General features: G+C 44.7%; 1 protein-coding gene across 1 annotated transcript in view; it reads right to left on the reverse strand.

Annotated features, from left to right (window-relative positions):
- ctso (cathepsin O) overlaps nt 1-15,146 on the reverse strand; it is an 86,012-nt gene that overhangs the window by 10,567 nt on the left and 60,299 nt on the right. Inside the window, exons 5-6 of the mRNA XM_070865243.1 lie at nt 10,858-10,979; nt 5,484-5,647 (exon numbers count right to left, since the gene is read on the reverse strand). Coding sequence (XP_070721344.1) covers nt 5,484-5,647; nt 10,858-10,979 — 286 coding nt within the window. The remainder of the gene's footprint in view (nt 1-5,483; nt 5,648-10,857; nt 10,980-15,146) is intronic.

The following is a 15,146-nucleotide window of genomic DNA, read 5'->3' on the forward strand; positions in this document are numbered from 1 at the left end:
AACAAAGGCAATAATGAGGGCTTCCGCAGCAGATGAGCTCAAGCAGGGGCGACGTTCCGGAGATGGAAATAGGAGGTTTTAATGATGGGAGTAGATATGTGGTCGGAAGCTCATCTCAGGGCCAAATATGACACCAAGCCTCAAGACAGTTGCCAGGGAGAGAGATGGAATCAGTGGTTAGGGAACGGAGTGTGTGGCGGGGACTGAAGACAATAGCTTCGGTCTTCCCAATATTTATTTGGAGGAAATCTCTGCTCATCCAGTACTGGATGTTGGGCAAATAGTCTGACAATTTAGAGGCAGTAGACGGATCGAGAGAGGTAGTGGTGAGGTAGAGCTGGGTATTGTCAGCGTACCTGTGGAAACTCACACTATGTTTTCGGATGAATTTGCCGAGGGGCAGATATAGATGAGAAATAGGAGCGGGCCAAGGATCGATCTTTGGGGATCTCACACTTTGGTGGGACCATTTAGACATAATTGGGTTCTCATCTGCTGACTCACACATTACAAGTGAGCAAGAGCAGATGGTGGTGGCTGGCCAGAAGAGGAGAGTCTGCGTCGGAGGGTGCAGCCCTCTCCAAGCTCTGCTCAACTGGACACAGACACTGTATCCCAGGGGTTGTGGATGAAAAGGAGAATCATTGAGCAGCAGCAGAGAATGTGCAATGTACTTATTGGCTTTCCAAGCATGCCAACTATGATTACAGAGACAAAGGAGGCGAATGCCTCATGCATGAGTGAGTTGATTTCGTAGAGCATTGGGATGATGTGTTCTTCCAAGGATCGAGTGGCTAGCTCCGTAGAACATCGAATGCTTCAATCCAATGAGTCCATGCACCCGTTGATCACAACCATGCAGACTCTGGATGCTAACATATCTACCCACCTTAAATAGGATGACAGATACCTCAGTCTTGGTCTCACTGCGCCGCACTGATCTGCACCAAAGCACTCTCAAGCAGAGCGGTAGCTATGAAATGCAGCTGGGCCATGTGAAGGATGATGGCGAAAGGGGACATGGAATGGGGACTCCACTTCACTTCGTTCCCGATGCCCCCCCCCCCCAGTATGCTATCTCGTGTCCCAATGGCCCAGTCTGCCCCTGCACAGCTGCAGGTGGAGCAATCTTTGGCAGTGCCCTCAAGGGCTCCAAAACCCAGCGGTCGTCGACCAACAGCATCTCAGCAGTCAGAGCAGGGATCCGAGCAGCCTGTCTCCAGTTGTGTTCATGCCACAGGTGTTGCACCACATAGGCGAGGAAAGAAAATGAAAAGGAAGAGGAATGCTTCGTAGTTAGTTGTACAAAGGGTAGGCACATGGGTGTATGCTAAAATGTAACATTGTTTACATAGAAACATAGAAACATAGAAAATAGGAGCAGGAACAGGCCATTCAGCCCTTCTAGCCTGCACCGCCATTCAATGAGTTCATGGCTGAACATGAAACTTCAGTACCCTCTTCCTGCTTTCTCGCCATAACCCTTGATCCCCGAGTAGTAAGGACTTCATCTAACTCCATTTTGAATATATTTAGTGAATTGGCCTCAACTACTTTCTGTGGTAGAGAATTCCACAGGTTCACCACTCTCTGGGTGAAGAAGTTTCTCCTCATCTCGGTCCTAAATAGAAACATAGAAACATAGAAAATAGGTGCAGGAGTAGGCCATTCGGCCCTTCTAGCCTGCACCGCCATTCAATGAGTTCATGGCTGAACATTCAACTTCAGTACCCCATTCCTGCTTTCTCGCCATACCCCTTGATCCCCCTAGTAGTATGGACCTCATCTAACTCCTTTTTGAATATATTTAGTGAATTGGCCTCAACAACTTTCTGTGGTAGAGAATTCCACAGGTTCACCACTCTCTGGGTGAAGAAGTTCCTCCGCATCTCGGTCCTAAATGGCTTACCCCTTATCCTTAGACTGTGACCTCTGGTTCTGGACTTCCCCAACATTGGGAACATTCTTCCTGCATCTAACCTGTCTAACCCCGTCAGAATTTTAAATGTTTCTATGAGGTCCCCTCTCATTCTTCTGAACTCCAGTGAATACAAGCCCAGTTGATCCAGTCGTTCTTTTTAGGTCAGTCCCGCCATCCCGGGAATCAGTCTGGTGAACCTTCGCTGCACTCCCTCAATAGCAAGAATGTCCGTCCTCAGGTTAGGAGACCAAAACTGTACACAATACTCCAGGTGTGGCCTCACCAAGGCCCTGTACAACTGTAGCAACACCTCCCTGCTTCTGTACTCAAATCCCCTCGATATGAAGGCCAACATGCCATTTGCTTTCTTAACCGCTTACTGTACCTGCATGCCAACCTTCAATGACTGATGTACCATGACACCCAGGTCTCGTTGCACCTTCCCTTTTCCTAATCTGTCACCATTCAGATAATAGTCTGTCTCTCTGTTTTTACCACCAAAGTGGATAACCTCACATTTATCCACATTATACTTCATCTGCCATGCATTTGCCCACTCACCTAACCTATCCAAGTCGCTCTGCAGCCTCATAGCTTCCTCCTCGCAGCTCACACTGCCACCCAACTTAGTGTCATCCGCAAATTTGGAGATACTGCATTTAATACCCTTGTCTAAATCATTAATGTACAATGTAAACAGCTGGGGCCCCAGCACAGAACCTTGCGGTACCCCACTAGTCACTGCCTGCCATTCTGAAAAGTACCCATTTACTCCTACTCTTTGCTTCCTGTCTGACAACCAGTTCTCAATCCATGTCAGCACACTACCCCCAATCCCATGTGCTTTAACTTTGCACATTAATCTCTTGTGTGGGACCTTGTCGAAAGCCTTCTGAAAGTCCAAATATACCACATCAACTGGTTCTCCTTTGTTCACTTTACTGGAAACATCCTCAAAAAATTCCAGAATTTAGTTTCTGTTGTTTAGTTAAAGCATATATTGGGGTGGAAATTCGGTCGCACCTCAGTTGGGGTGGTGTCCCCTAAGAGTGGTAAATTTTGCGCCGGCAAATGGTTTGCATCTGCTGCTGCAAAATTCATCAGCTGGGCCTGGAGTTTGGTGCGGGGAGGCATTGCACACCTCATTTAGAGCATTAGTCCGGCTGAGCAAGGGAAAATCGAAGCGCCATAACAGAGGCCTGGGGGAGGAAAAATAACCTGAAAAAAAACCCAAAACATTCTCAATACATAGCTCACGCCACCATAACATAAATCGTTCCCCCCCCCAATATTTAAAAAAACAATCACACTTACCTGAGGTCGGCATTACTTACCTCACTGCAGCCGCTACAGCTCGGACCGCCAGCTTTCACAGACATTCCTACCAGGGCGGGCTAAGGGGTGCTATGGGTCAGGTAGCAACCAAAAGTCCAGCCGATGTCGCAACCAGGGTGTTGCATACCGGCTCACGTCTCCCAGGCGGTACTGCTCCATGCCCCGTCGATACCGACACCAAATGTCACGGCGGGGCACGGAAAGCTGGCTGCCTGGGCGCTCGTGCTTTCCGCTGCCATTGCCGCACCTCCGGGGCGCTAAGAGGGGCAGCAGAAGACCAAATTTCCACTCCATCAAGTTTATTTTTTGTACCACTTTCCCATCTTTCCTATTCTTGGTTGGTGGGTAGCAAGTCGCCTTTTGACTTGCTTAATGATGAATGGAAAGACATGCATGGATGGGGACCAATGGAAGGTTGTGCAAGGGCTGTTTGCATGACTGCTTTGTGTCAGTGGCATATCAGGAAGAGCGGCAATTGAATGTGCTTCTGACATCGGTCCACTTGTGCAACCCAAGTGAACCTTGCATTAATAAGGGCATCCCTGGCAGCAATATGAGCAGCTTGTGCTGCAGTGCCTTCTTCACCTTCCTCCACCTCATCATCTTCGTCTTCCTACTCCTTGTATTCTTCCAAAGAGGAATTGAGTTCTGCGCCTTGTTCCTGCTGCAGGTCCAAGCCTCGCTGCTGCGCTGAACACACCGACCATTCTGAACACCCTGGCTGTGCGTACTGAAGGGCGCCTCCAGATATGTCTGACGTCATCGCAGGTGCACTTGACACAATTGCCGACCCAGGCAAACAAGTCATCAGTTACCTGTCTTATGTATTTGTAGGCTGCCAACTGGGGGATCCTGGATGTGTCTCCTGCAGAGCCCTGGAAGGATCCAGAGGCTAAAATGTTGATGTGGTGACTTTAACAGTCAATGGTAACACATGGCCACCAGGTCCAGCAGGCAGCATGTCTTCTTCTGGGAGACTGCAGATGTCTCCCACCACCAGACGTGACATTCTGAGACTCCTGAGACACTGCTCTCATGACATGTCAAGGAACACAGTACTTAAATACTGTGTGTCGCAGGGAGTGCCTCCTGCGAGCTGCTCCCCTCTCTGCCACTCCCCTTTCCGCCCCTCTTCCCTCTCTGCCGCTCCCCTCTCCGCCGCTCCCCTCTCTCTTGTCTAGCTACAGGTCTATCAAGAGCAGGCTGCTGGTGCTGGTCGTATTGCTTCTTGTCTGAGGTCCAATCTAAGACAACCTAAGCGCCGCCAGTTCTGATGTGATTCAGGAAACGTCCAACATGTAGTAATCTGCTCTCAGTAAAAATACTGTGAAAAAACCCTTCCCCATGAGCATCTAAGAAAGCAGCTGTGAGCACCGAGTATTTATTGCAGTAGTTCCATGAGCTTGATTCAGCCCCCTCAATTGCCGTTGTCTTCTCACCTTGCCTTCACTAGCGAGTTTCAGGAAGCCCGGGAAACCAGTGATCCGTCGTTGAATTTGAAAATAAGTTGAAATATCACTCCAATTGAGTGATTAGCATATGTTATTCGGCAACCTGTCTCGTCCGAGGGAGTTGCGCATATGCAGCCTAACATACTTGAGTAAACGCGAAAGTTGGCGGGTTAGAGCCGACTTTCCGACAGCTCACATTTTTCCTGGTTTTAATACCACACCCAAACCCACATCCTCCTGCAGGATAAAATCCCCCCCTCTGTTTCTGGAGATTAGTTTTAAATTTACCCCCCTTCAAGCTCAGGTTCAATTGTTCTGGAAGAATCCTAAAAACAGTTTCCAGAATTTTCTTTCCTGTAAATCCTGTGTTTCTGTAGGTAACTGGAGATACTCTTAATTTGTATGCTGAAGAAACCAGGACTATTGTGGTTTCAGTGCTGAACTTCACAATAAATGCTTCCCATAATTGTACAGGGAGGCCCCTATTATGTAAAACATCAGTATCTTAGTAATGTTCTTCGTTGGCTACCTAATTTCTGACATCTGATTTAAATCATGGGAAGCATTTAAATCAGATGTAGAAAATTCGAGAAGCAACTAAGAACATTGCAAAGATACTGAGCTTTTACATAATAGGGGCCTCTCTATTATGATTTAGTTTTAAATCAGAACTGCAACCTCTAAATGGGAAGCAACTTGCATGTTTTAATCAAAATGGTTCCATATCAATAAACTGAAATATAGGAATTTCAGTTATGAAATTACATTTCACTTACCTGTCTTGTCATAACCAGTGATCAGTACTGCATGGTTCGATTTTTCTTCGGAACAGTGATGCTGTATAATGCCACCAAGATAGTCCTGCCAGCTGACTGCATCTACAACTGCCACTAAAGGACCCCATTCCAATAGCTTCTGCATCATAACTTCTTCACTGTATCTACATAGAGAAATATTTGCACAAATTAGATTTTTTTTTTTTAAATCTAGCATGTCAAAACTCATTGAGGCAAATCTAATCACAGAGAAGCTTCAAATTAGTATGTTGTTTCCTATGGGAGAAAATAAAATACTGTCCATTAAATCTGATGAGCTCCTTGCAATTAATCCGTCCCTCAACACAACACAGTGGCTCCATTTCTTGAATGTATTAGCATTTCCAGCTGCATTGAGCTCCTGTACACTGAACTAAAATAGGAAACAGAACTTTCAGGAATTATGGGCCCAAGTTTCCACATGATTTGCGCCTGATTTTTAGGAGCAACTGGTGGAGAACGGACTATCTTAGAAATCGCAATTCTCCACATTTTTTTTTCTGCAGTTCGAGTCAGGTAGAACAGTTCTACTTTGGAACAGAATTTTTTCTTCAAAAGGGGGCGTGTCCGGCCACTGACGCCTGATTTCAAAGTTTCCACAGTGAAAACGTACTCCAAACTAAAGTAGAATGGAGCAAGTGAAGATTTTTGTAGAACTGAAAAAACCTGTTCTACACATTAAAAAATTAGGCGCAGGTTACAAATTAGGTGTCCAGAACGAGGTGGGGGGGGGAGGGGGGGGAAGGGAACTCATTAAATTCTACAATAAATCCTTATTTATACTTCTACAAATATTATACAAATAAATCCAACCTGAATAAACATTTCTAAGCAAATAAAAGATTAAATGAACCTGTGTGAAAGTGCTTCAGGCACGGAGAATTCTGCAGTCAGCCTGAGGCACCCGTTCTTCCCGCGGGGGGGTAGGAGGTGCCCGTTCTGCCCGCGGGGTGGGGAGGGGAGGGGAGAGGAAGCGCCCGTTCTTTCCCGCGGGGGGGGGAGAGGAGGCGCCCGTTCTTCCCGCGGGGGGGGGGGGGGGGGGCGGGGGGGCGGAAGGAGACAGTGAGAAGGCTGCAGTGAGATGTGCTGATGGCAATGTGCTTTTATTAAAGAAATGTTCAAAAATTAAACAGCTACAAAGAACTACAAAAATGGCCGAGTGCCAATGTTTTTTTCTTACTGAGCATGCGCGAACGCTCCAACGCGCACGCGCAGAGTTGCCGGCAGGAAAAATACTAATTTAAATAGTACCCGCCCCCTCCCACTTACAAAATCGGCGCGAGTGTAGGCTCCGCCCCTCTGGGCACTGCGCCAGGCAGACAAGGAGCTGCAGAACGCTCCAGAATCGCGATTCTTTTTTTTAGGCGCCGTTTTAGGCGCGAAAAACGGGCACCCAGCTCGGAGGGGCGCCCGTTTTTTATCGTGTGGAAACTTGGGCCCTTTGAAACTAGACGTATAATCCTACATTAGTCACTACACTTCAAAAATACTTCATTGGCTATAAGGTGCGTTGGACCATCCTGAGGCATTACATAAAACTGATCAAAGAATGAACTTGCATTTAAGTGTCTGTTTTACACAGTAATTATTGTACATAAAGGAAAACATACATGGGTTAGGGGAATGGACAAATGCAATTTAATGTGGTTAAATGTGAGGGAATAGATTTGAGAGTAAAAAAAAATGAAATTACTTAATGAAAAAACACTTGATGGCGTAGATCAAGAGAGGCTTGAGGTTTAAAAATACAATTCCCTGAAAGTAACTACAGGTAGACAACGACGACAAATAGCATAAAATATAAGTGCTTCAGGAAGTCGGCTACAACCCGCCAGCTTCCGCGTTTAACCGAAGTGTGTTAGGCTACTTAAGTGCAACCCCCTTGGGAGAGGCAGATTGCCTATTAGCATATGCTACTTGCTCAATTGGAGTGATATTTCAACTAAATGGGTTCAATTATGAGGACAGTTTGCATAGAGTAAGCTTGTATTTCCGTGAATGTAGAAGATTAAAAGGTGACATTATTGAGACGTTTAAAATGATTAAAGGATTTGATAAAATTGCATCGATAGAAACTATTTGCTCTGGTGGGGGAATCCTGAACAAGGAGGCATAAACTTAAAATTAGAGCTAGGCCTCACAAGGAGAGTGGAAATCTGGAACAATTTCCCCAAAAAGGCTGTTGAGGCTAGGTCACTTGAAAATTTCAAAACGGAGATTGATAGATTTTTGTTGGGCAAGCATATTAAGGGATAAAGAACCAAAGAAAGACTTGCATTTATGACGCCTTTCACAACCACCGGATGTCTCAAAGCACTTTACAGCTAATGAGTGTAGTCACTGTTGTAATGTAGGAAATGCAGCAGCCAATTTGCACACAGCAAGCTCCCACAAACAGCAATGTGATAATGACCAAATAATGTGTTTTAGTAGTGCTGGCTAAGGGATAAATATTGGCCAATATTCTCCAATATTTTTGTAACTAATAAGCAAAAACGTTCAAAGAAAATGAACAAACCACAGTTGTTTATAATGCCCCCATGATTTTTCTCTTGGCTTGCAGCAAGGTCTTGGAAAGTAATCATTAATTCTTGGAGACTGCAGGAAGGCTAGCAACCCTAGGAGACAGTCAGGCATTCTTTAAACAAGAGACTGTGAGCACCAGCCTTGGTGCCCAGATCTCGCAGATAAAATACAGCTGGCCATAAACAAATAGGTAAGCCCATTTTTGAAGGAGAAGAGAGAGATTCAGTGAAATAGGTGGAATTTGCTTTGACTATTGCAGTGTACTTTCACTAGATGTCTGTAAATAAAGCAGCTGAACATTTCATATCTGGCCTTGTCTCACTAACTGCTTCTCAGTCAGCCTTGGGAAAAATTGGAGACGCACTGCTGTGAAAGACACAATATCCAGTTCAGATCAGTGTTACAGCCCTTGATTATACTATTGTACAATTAGATATTAGACAATGTGGACAAAAAGTAAAATGTGCAGATCGCTTACAGGAGTGATATCTAATATAGTGTTTTACCCTTTGTGCCAGATAATGCCTGCATTAAAAAAGCACAGAGGAATTTAATATGGCCACAATAAGTACAACAGCACGGGCCAGAAATTATACCTCATACTTACATAAATGTCAAGCTAATATTGACAAAAACATTTAGCAGGTATATAGTTACAGCTAATGTTGCATTTGCATTTGCAGAATTTACATGTCAATTTTCAAAAGGCATTTGACAAGTTGCCACACAAGAGGTTGTTACACAAAATTAGAGCACATGGGATTGGGGTAATATGTTAGCTTGCATTGAGGATTGGTTAACAGACAGAAAACAGAGTAGGAATAAACTGGTAATTTTCGGGATGGCACAGTGTAGCAAGTGGAGTGCTTCAAGGATCAATGCTTGGGCTGCAGCTATTTACAATTTATATCAATGACTAAGATGAGGGGACCGAATGTAATGTAGCCAAGTTTGCTGATGATACAAAGCTAGGTGGGAAAGTAAGCTGTGAGGAGGATATAAAGAGTCTGCAAAAGGATATGGACAGGTTAAGTGAGTGGGCAAGAACATGGTAGATGGAGTATAATGTGGAGAAATATGAAATTATTCACTTTGGTAGGAAGAATGGAAAAGCAGAATATTTTGTGAAAGGTGAGAGACTCATAGGCAGTCCCTCGAAACGAGGATGACTTGCTTCCACGCCAAAAATGTTGGTATGCAGAGGGATTTGGGTGTCCTTGTACACGAAGCACAGAAAGTTAACGTGCAGGTACAGCAAGCAATTAGGAAAGCAAATAGTACATTAGTCCTTTTTGCTATGCATTGGAGTACAAGAGTAAGGAAGTCTTGCTACAATTGTACAGGGCGTTGGTGAGAAAATACCTAGAGTACTGTGCACAGCTTCAGTCGCATTCCCAGGCCTCTCACCCCTCCACCCCCCACAACGATGATGATGAAGCCGGCCACTATCCTCTGGTGGCCGGCCGCAATCCTCTGGCCCCTCTGCCGATCCTCTGCTCCCCCCCCCGCCCCCGCCAATTCCCGATCCACAACTCGCGATCCCCGCTTGCCTGCCAATCCCAGATCTCTCCGATCCCCGACCACCCCTCATCGCCTGCCAATCCCTTGCCGATTCTCTCTCCCACTCTCTCAATTGCTTTCCCCCCCTCCCGATTGCCGACCCTCGCCAAGTCCCTCTCCACCCCCCAATCCCGATTGCTGACCAACCCTCCCACTGATCGCCAACCCCACTCCTGAAGATCCTGACTCCCCCCTACTGATTGCCAACCCCCCTCCCACCAATCCCCCACCCCCTTCCCACAATCCCTCCTCCAGACCGGCCCCTCGCAACTGAGGCCTGCCCGCCCGCAACCAGTCAGCCTCTCGGGGCTGCGGGTGGAAAACCAAGGCCGCACATTCAAATTAGGCCCTGCCGGTAAAATTAGCAGGGCCCCCGGGAAATCCACCCTCCCGTGTTTCCCTGCAGCCTTGGCCCCTCCCCGCTCCCTCCACGCCCACCTCCTCGAACACAATTCTAGCCATTGAGTAGAATGGCCCTATATTCTGTGGAGTTTAGCAGAATGAGAGGTGATCTCATTGAAGCATACAAAATTCTTGGAGGGCTTGACAGGATAGATGCTGAGAGGCTTTTTGCCCTAGCTGCAGAGTTTAGAACTCGGGTTCGTAGGGAGAGAAATTGTGTAGCGCCCCATTTAGGGAAAGTAACAGCCACGATGCGGGAGTTCCTGCGCCAGGTGCGGAAGTTCCATCCCACTTGGGATATTGGGGTTCATCAACAGCGCAGCGCTCAGGTGAAAAGTAGTTTTCTCCAATAGCGCCCCCATGGGGTGCTAACAGGAGGTGCAAACCACCAGAATTTTTCCCCCATAAGTTAAAGGGTCGGCCATTTAGTACTGAAATGAGGAGAAATTTCTTTACTTAGAGGAATTGAAATTTTCTTCCCCGGGTGTTCCATCATTGAATATATTCAAGACTGAGATAGATAGATTTTTGGACATTAATGGAATCAAGGGCCAAGAAGATCAGGGAAGGAAGTGGAGTTAAGATCGAAGATCAGCCATTATTTTAATCAATGGTAGAGCAGGCTTGAGGGGCAGTATGCCCCTGTCCTGTTCCTATTCCTTATGTTCTTGTGTTCTAATTCACAGAAATGCAGATTTTTTTTTTACTGCAATCAATTTCATCATAGATTTCACATGATTAAATTGATAGCAAATAAGTAAAGGTACTCAGCTCTCAAAAATAGTGTTCCAGTCATTTCAATTTTCTAGACAAGAAGGACCAAATGGACTGAAGGAAGCAGGATTACCTGAAGCTGTATGCTTTATAGCTTGTGATTGAAACACCAAATGTGGATCTTGGAAAATAGTGGCACATTCCAGTTTTTGCATTGAAAGGATACACTGACTCTTTCATTAGCTTTGCCTTGCTCTGTAAGTAAATAAGTTTATATTTTAGCAAAGGAACAGGATCAATAGGATCAAGACTACAAAATTCAAGGATGTTTTTTGGAAAACATGTTTGTTATATTTTGTCTTTAACGCTGCCTCAGTTTATCGAGCAGGCCACATTCTTTTGGTACCAGAAAAAATTCTCTTGCTCTTAATACAAAGACGAAAGCTTATCGAACAGAAAAGTTAACTCTGCTTCTCTCTCCACAGTTTGAGTATTTCCCGCATTTTCTGTTTTTATCTCTTGCTCTTAATAATTGGATTACTCTTCATAATCATTGCTCCCACAAATAGGAAACAAAAACAATATAATTTTATGTTGGGAAAGAGGTGCATTCAGTTAGTATTATAACTCCAGTTTCACAAAGTTCCACTGGCAAGGTAGAGTCTTTCTGGGTTGTGGGTTGTGAATTTGGGTGTGCAGGCTAGCATGCCTGATTTGTGGTGAGCTACGCTTTGTGGCTAATAAAAATCCTAGCATTTTAGAGACAGTTTGGTCTCCGTAGACCGTAATGTCATCCGGTGCACAGCACCCTGTTAACGCCCCGGATGTGATATTCGTTCCCGCTCCCTACAGCATTGCCGGGCATCAACAACGGCAGCTGCAGGAGGCATTGTTACCTCGGCTATCTACTTGGGGAGCAATATTTAAAGGCAGCAGTGGTCAGTTAGGGCAAACTTTATTGCTCTCCCAGTCTGGTACCTTCTGATTGCTTTTTACCCCGCGATTCCTCAGCCTTCCACTCTCTTACCGAATGCTTGGGCCCCGTGGCCCCACAGAGAGACCATTAAGATTATTTGAACCCATCATTGGCCCTTCCCTTTCAGCGAAGGAAGGAGCCTCTAAAGATGACAACACTGCACTGAACATGATGCAGCGCTCTGCCACTACTGCCCTTCTCACACACTTTAGCGCTCTCAGGGAAGTGGTAGCACTTGATTTAGTGCTGCACTTCCCTCTTGGAGCGCTAAAGCTGAAGATCCCAAGATCATCAAATCATTTTCACCTGCCGATACTTTTCCGCACCTTCAAAAGTTAGCGCCCCAAACGGGACGCTATGCAATTTCTAGCTCTGCCTTTTACCGTCTAGCCAATCTCTTAACCAGGATTTTAATTGCCTTGAGTTCCATGAGCTTTAATTTTAGCTAACAGTCTCTTATATGGAACCTTATTGAATTTGTTTTGGAAGTCAATATAAAATAAATCCATAGACATTGCCTTGTCTACTACTTTAGTTAGTTAATCAAAAAATTTGATTAGGTTCGTTAGACATGACCAACCCTTTACAAACACATGTTGGCTCTCTCTAATCAACTCAAATTTCTCTAAGTGCTCAGTCACTGTCCTTAATTTATAGATTCCAGTAACTTCTCCACAACAGATATTAGACTAACAATTCCATTCACAACTCCTCAGATAATGAAACAGTCCATGTCCGCATGCAGCAAGACTGGACAGATATGTGGCAAGTAACATTTGCGCCATACAAGTGCCAGGCAATAATCATCTCCAACAAGAGAGACTCTAACAACCTCCCCTTAACATTCAACGACATTATAATCATCAAATCCCCCACCAACAACATCCTGGGAGTCACCAATGATCAGAAACTAAAATGAACCAGCCACATAAATAACGTGGCAACAACAGCGGGTCAGAGGCTGGGTATTTTGCAGTGAGTGTCTCCTCTCCTGATTCCCCAAAGCCTTTCCACCATTTACAGGGCACAAGTCAGGAGTGCGATGGAATTATCTTCACTTGCCTGGATGAGTGCAGCTCCAACACACTCAAGAACTTGACACCATCCAGAACAAAGCAGCCCGCATGATTGGCATCCCATTCACCACGTTAAACATTTTGTACCATCTACAAGATGCATTGCAGCAACTCGCCAAGACTTTTTCAACAGCACCTTCCAAACCAGAATACAGAGGAACTTCTGCTTCCTCAGAACCTCCTAATACTGATAAGCAACTTCCAATTCCTTTCCAAGTTACACACTATCCTGACTTGGAAATATATCACAATTCCTTCATTGTCGCTGGTTCAAAATCCTGGAACTCTCTACCTAACAGCACTGTGGGAATACCTTCACCACACGGACAACAGGTGTTCAAGATGGTGGCCCACGATTACCTTGTCATAGCCAAGTAGGGATGGGTAATAAATGCTGGCCTGGTCAGCGACACCCACATCCCGTAAATGAATAAATAAAAAGGTCTATCGTTTCCTGTTTTTTCTCTCTTTCACCTTCTTAAATAATGGAAATTACATTTAAAACTTTCCAATCTAAAGGGACAATTCCTGAATTGAGAGCGCTTTGGAAGATTATGGTTGAAGAACCTACAATTTCCTCAGCTACTTCCTGTAACACCTTGATGTATGCAAGGGGATTAAAAAAAAATCACTCAAGTGGAGACAGACCAATGGTCACGAAAGTGGATACTGAAGGTAGTGAATTGATCCGACACATAAAATGGTCCAGATTAAAAGGGCTTATCACTATTACGACGTTTTGAGGAAGCAGGAGTTCCTCTGTATTCCAGTAGGGATTGTAATTGACCAATTATATGTAAAACTCGCTTATGCATGTAAAGCACGCTTATACACTTGCTTACTTTGGGTTAAGAGGGAAGCAGTAATGCCTGATGGTTAATGAACCATCCGTTTTATTAACATTAATACAGACTCGTGGAAGCGTACATATTCAGTACAGAACAAGGACACAAATGTTTGGGAACAAAGATTAGAGCAGCATGGGAACAGGATGGTATTGACTGGTAGTTTTGACTAGAGTTCTTGGGAGAAGGATAAGGAAGCACCACTCTGGAAAATAAAGTTAATCAACACGTCATGAGAAACTGAGGCAAAGTTGACACCATTAAATAATATATTCCAGAAGGGTGACTTGTGATGGGAGATGGACCGGTGGGGAAGAACTAATCAGAGCTAGTCTGATAAGAGTCAACAAACCAATGTAACTTCGTTGATAAACAGTAGGCCAATCGGTAGTTTTGTAGGAGGGTCGCACACCTCAGCAAATGTATAACCGTCATTACAAACAGTTGTTCTGAGAAGTGTTCATCGGATCCTTCCCTAGCATGCTTGAATAAAACCGGTTGAACCAAAGGTTTCGTCTGAGTGATTCCGTGGTCGCTATATGAAAGGCGGGTGTCGATTCCTTATGTCAAGGAGCCCACCTCAAGGAAGAGAAGTCTTCCTTTTATCCCAACAATGTAGAAACCATCAGGTCCTGGGAATTTGTCCGTATTTAGTGCCTTTATTTTTGTAATACTGTTTTCTTGTTGATGGTGAATTTAGTGTATTCCAATCCTAGATTCATTATTAATTTCCCTGGAATGTCAGGTATATTATCCATGTCCTCCAACTGTGAAGATTGACATAAGATGTCTGCCATTTCCTTATTTTCATTTTCAAAATTATACTCATCTATTTTTGAATGGACCACGTTACTCTAGAGTTTCCTTTTTCTTCTGATATACTTGTAAAAACTTTTTGGGTTACTCTCACCAAGTTTTGTTCACCATCACCACTGTGCTCGCTGACCTAATCTGGCAATGCCTCAATTTTAAAATTCTCATGCTTGTTTTCAAATCCCTCCAATAGACAGAAAGGATAGACAGAAAGGAAAAGGAGCTGGGGTAGTGTTGCTGGTTAAAGAGGAGATTAACGCAATAGTAAGGAAGGACATTAGCCTGGATGATGTGGAATCTGTATGGGTAGAGCTGCGGAACACCAAAGGGCAGAAAACGCTAGTGGGAGTTGTGTACAGACCAAATAGTGGTAGTGAGGTTGGGGATGGCATCAAACAAGAAATTAGGGATGCATGCAATAAATGTACAGCAGTTATCATGGGTGACTTTAATCTACATCTAGATTGAGCAAACCAAGTTGTTAGCAATACGGTGGAGGAGGATTTCCTGGAGTGTATATGGAATGGTTTTCTACACCAAGATGTCGAGGAACCAACTAGAGAGCAGGTCATACTAGACTGGGTCCTGTGCAATGAGAGGGGATTAATTAGCAACCTTGTTGTGCAAGGCCCCTTGGGGAAGAGTGACCATAATATGGTAGAATTCTTCATTAAGATGGAGAGTGACACAGTTAGTTCTGAGACTAGGGTCC

Source organism: Pristiophorus japonicus, chromosome 2, assembly GCF_044704955.1.
Source record: "Pristiophorus japonicus isolate sPriJap1 chromosome 2, sPriJap1.hap1, whole genome shotgun sequence".
Lineage (NCBI taxonomy): Eukaryota > Metazoa > Chordata > Chondrichthyes > Pristiophoridae > Pristiophorus > Pristiophorus japonicus.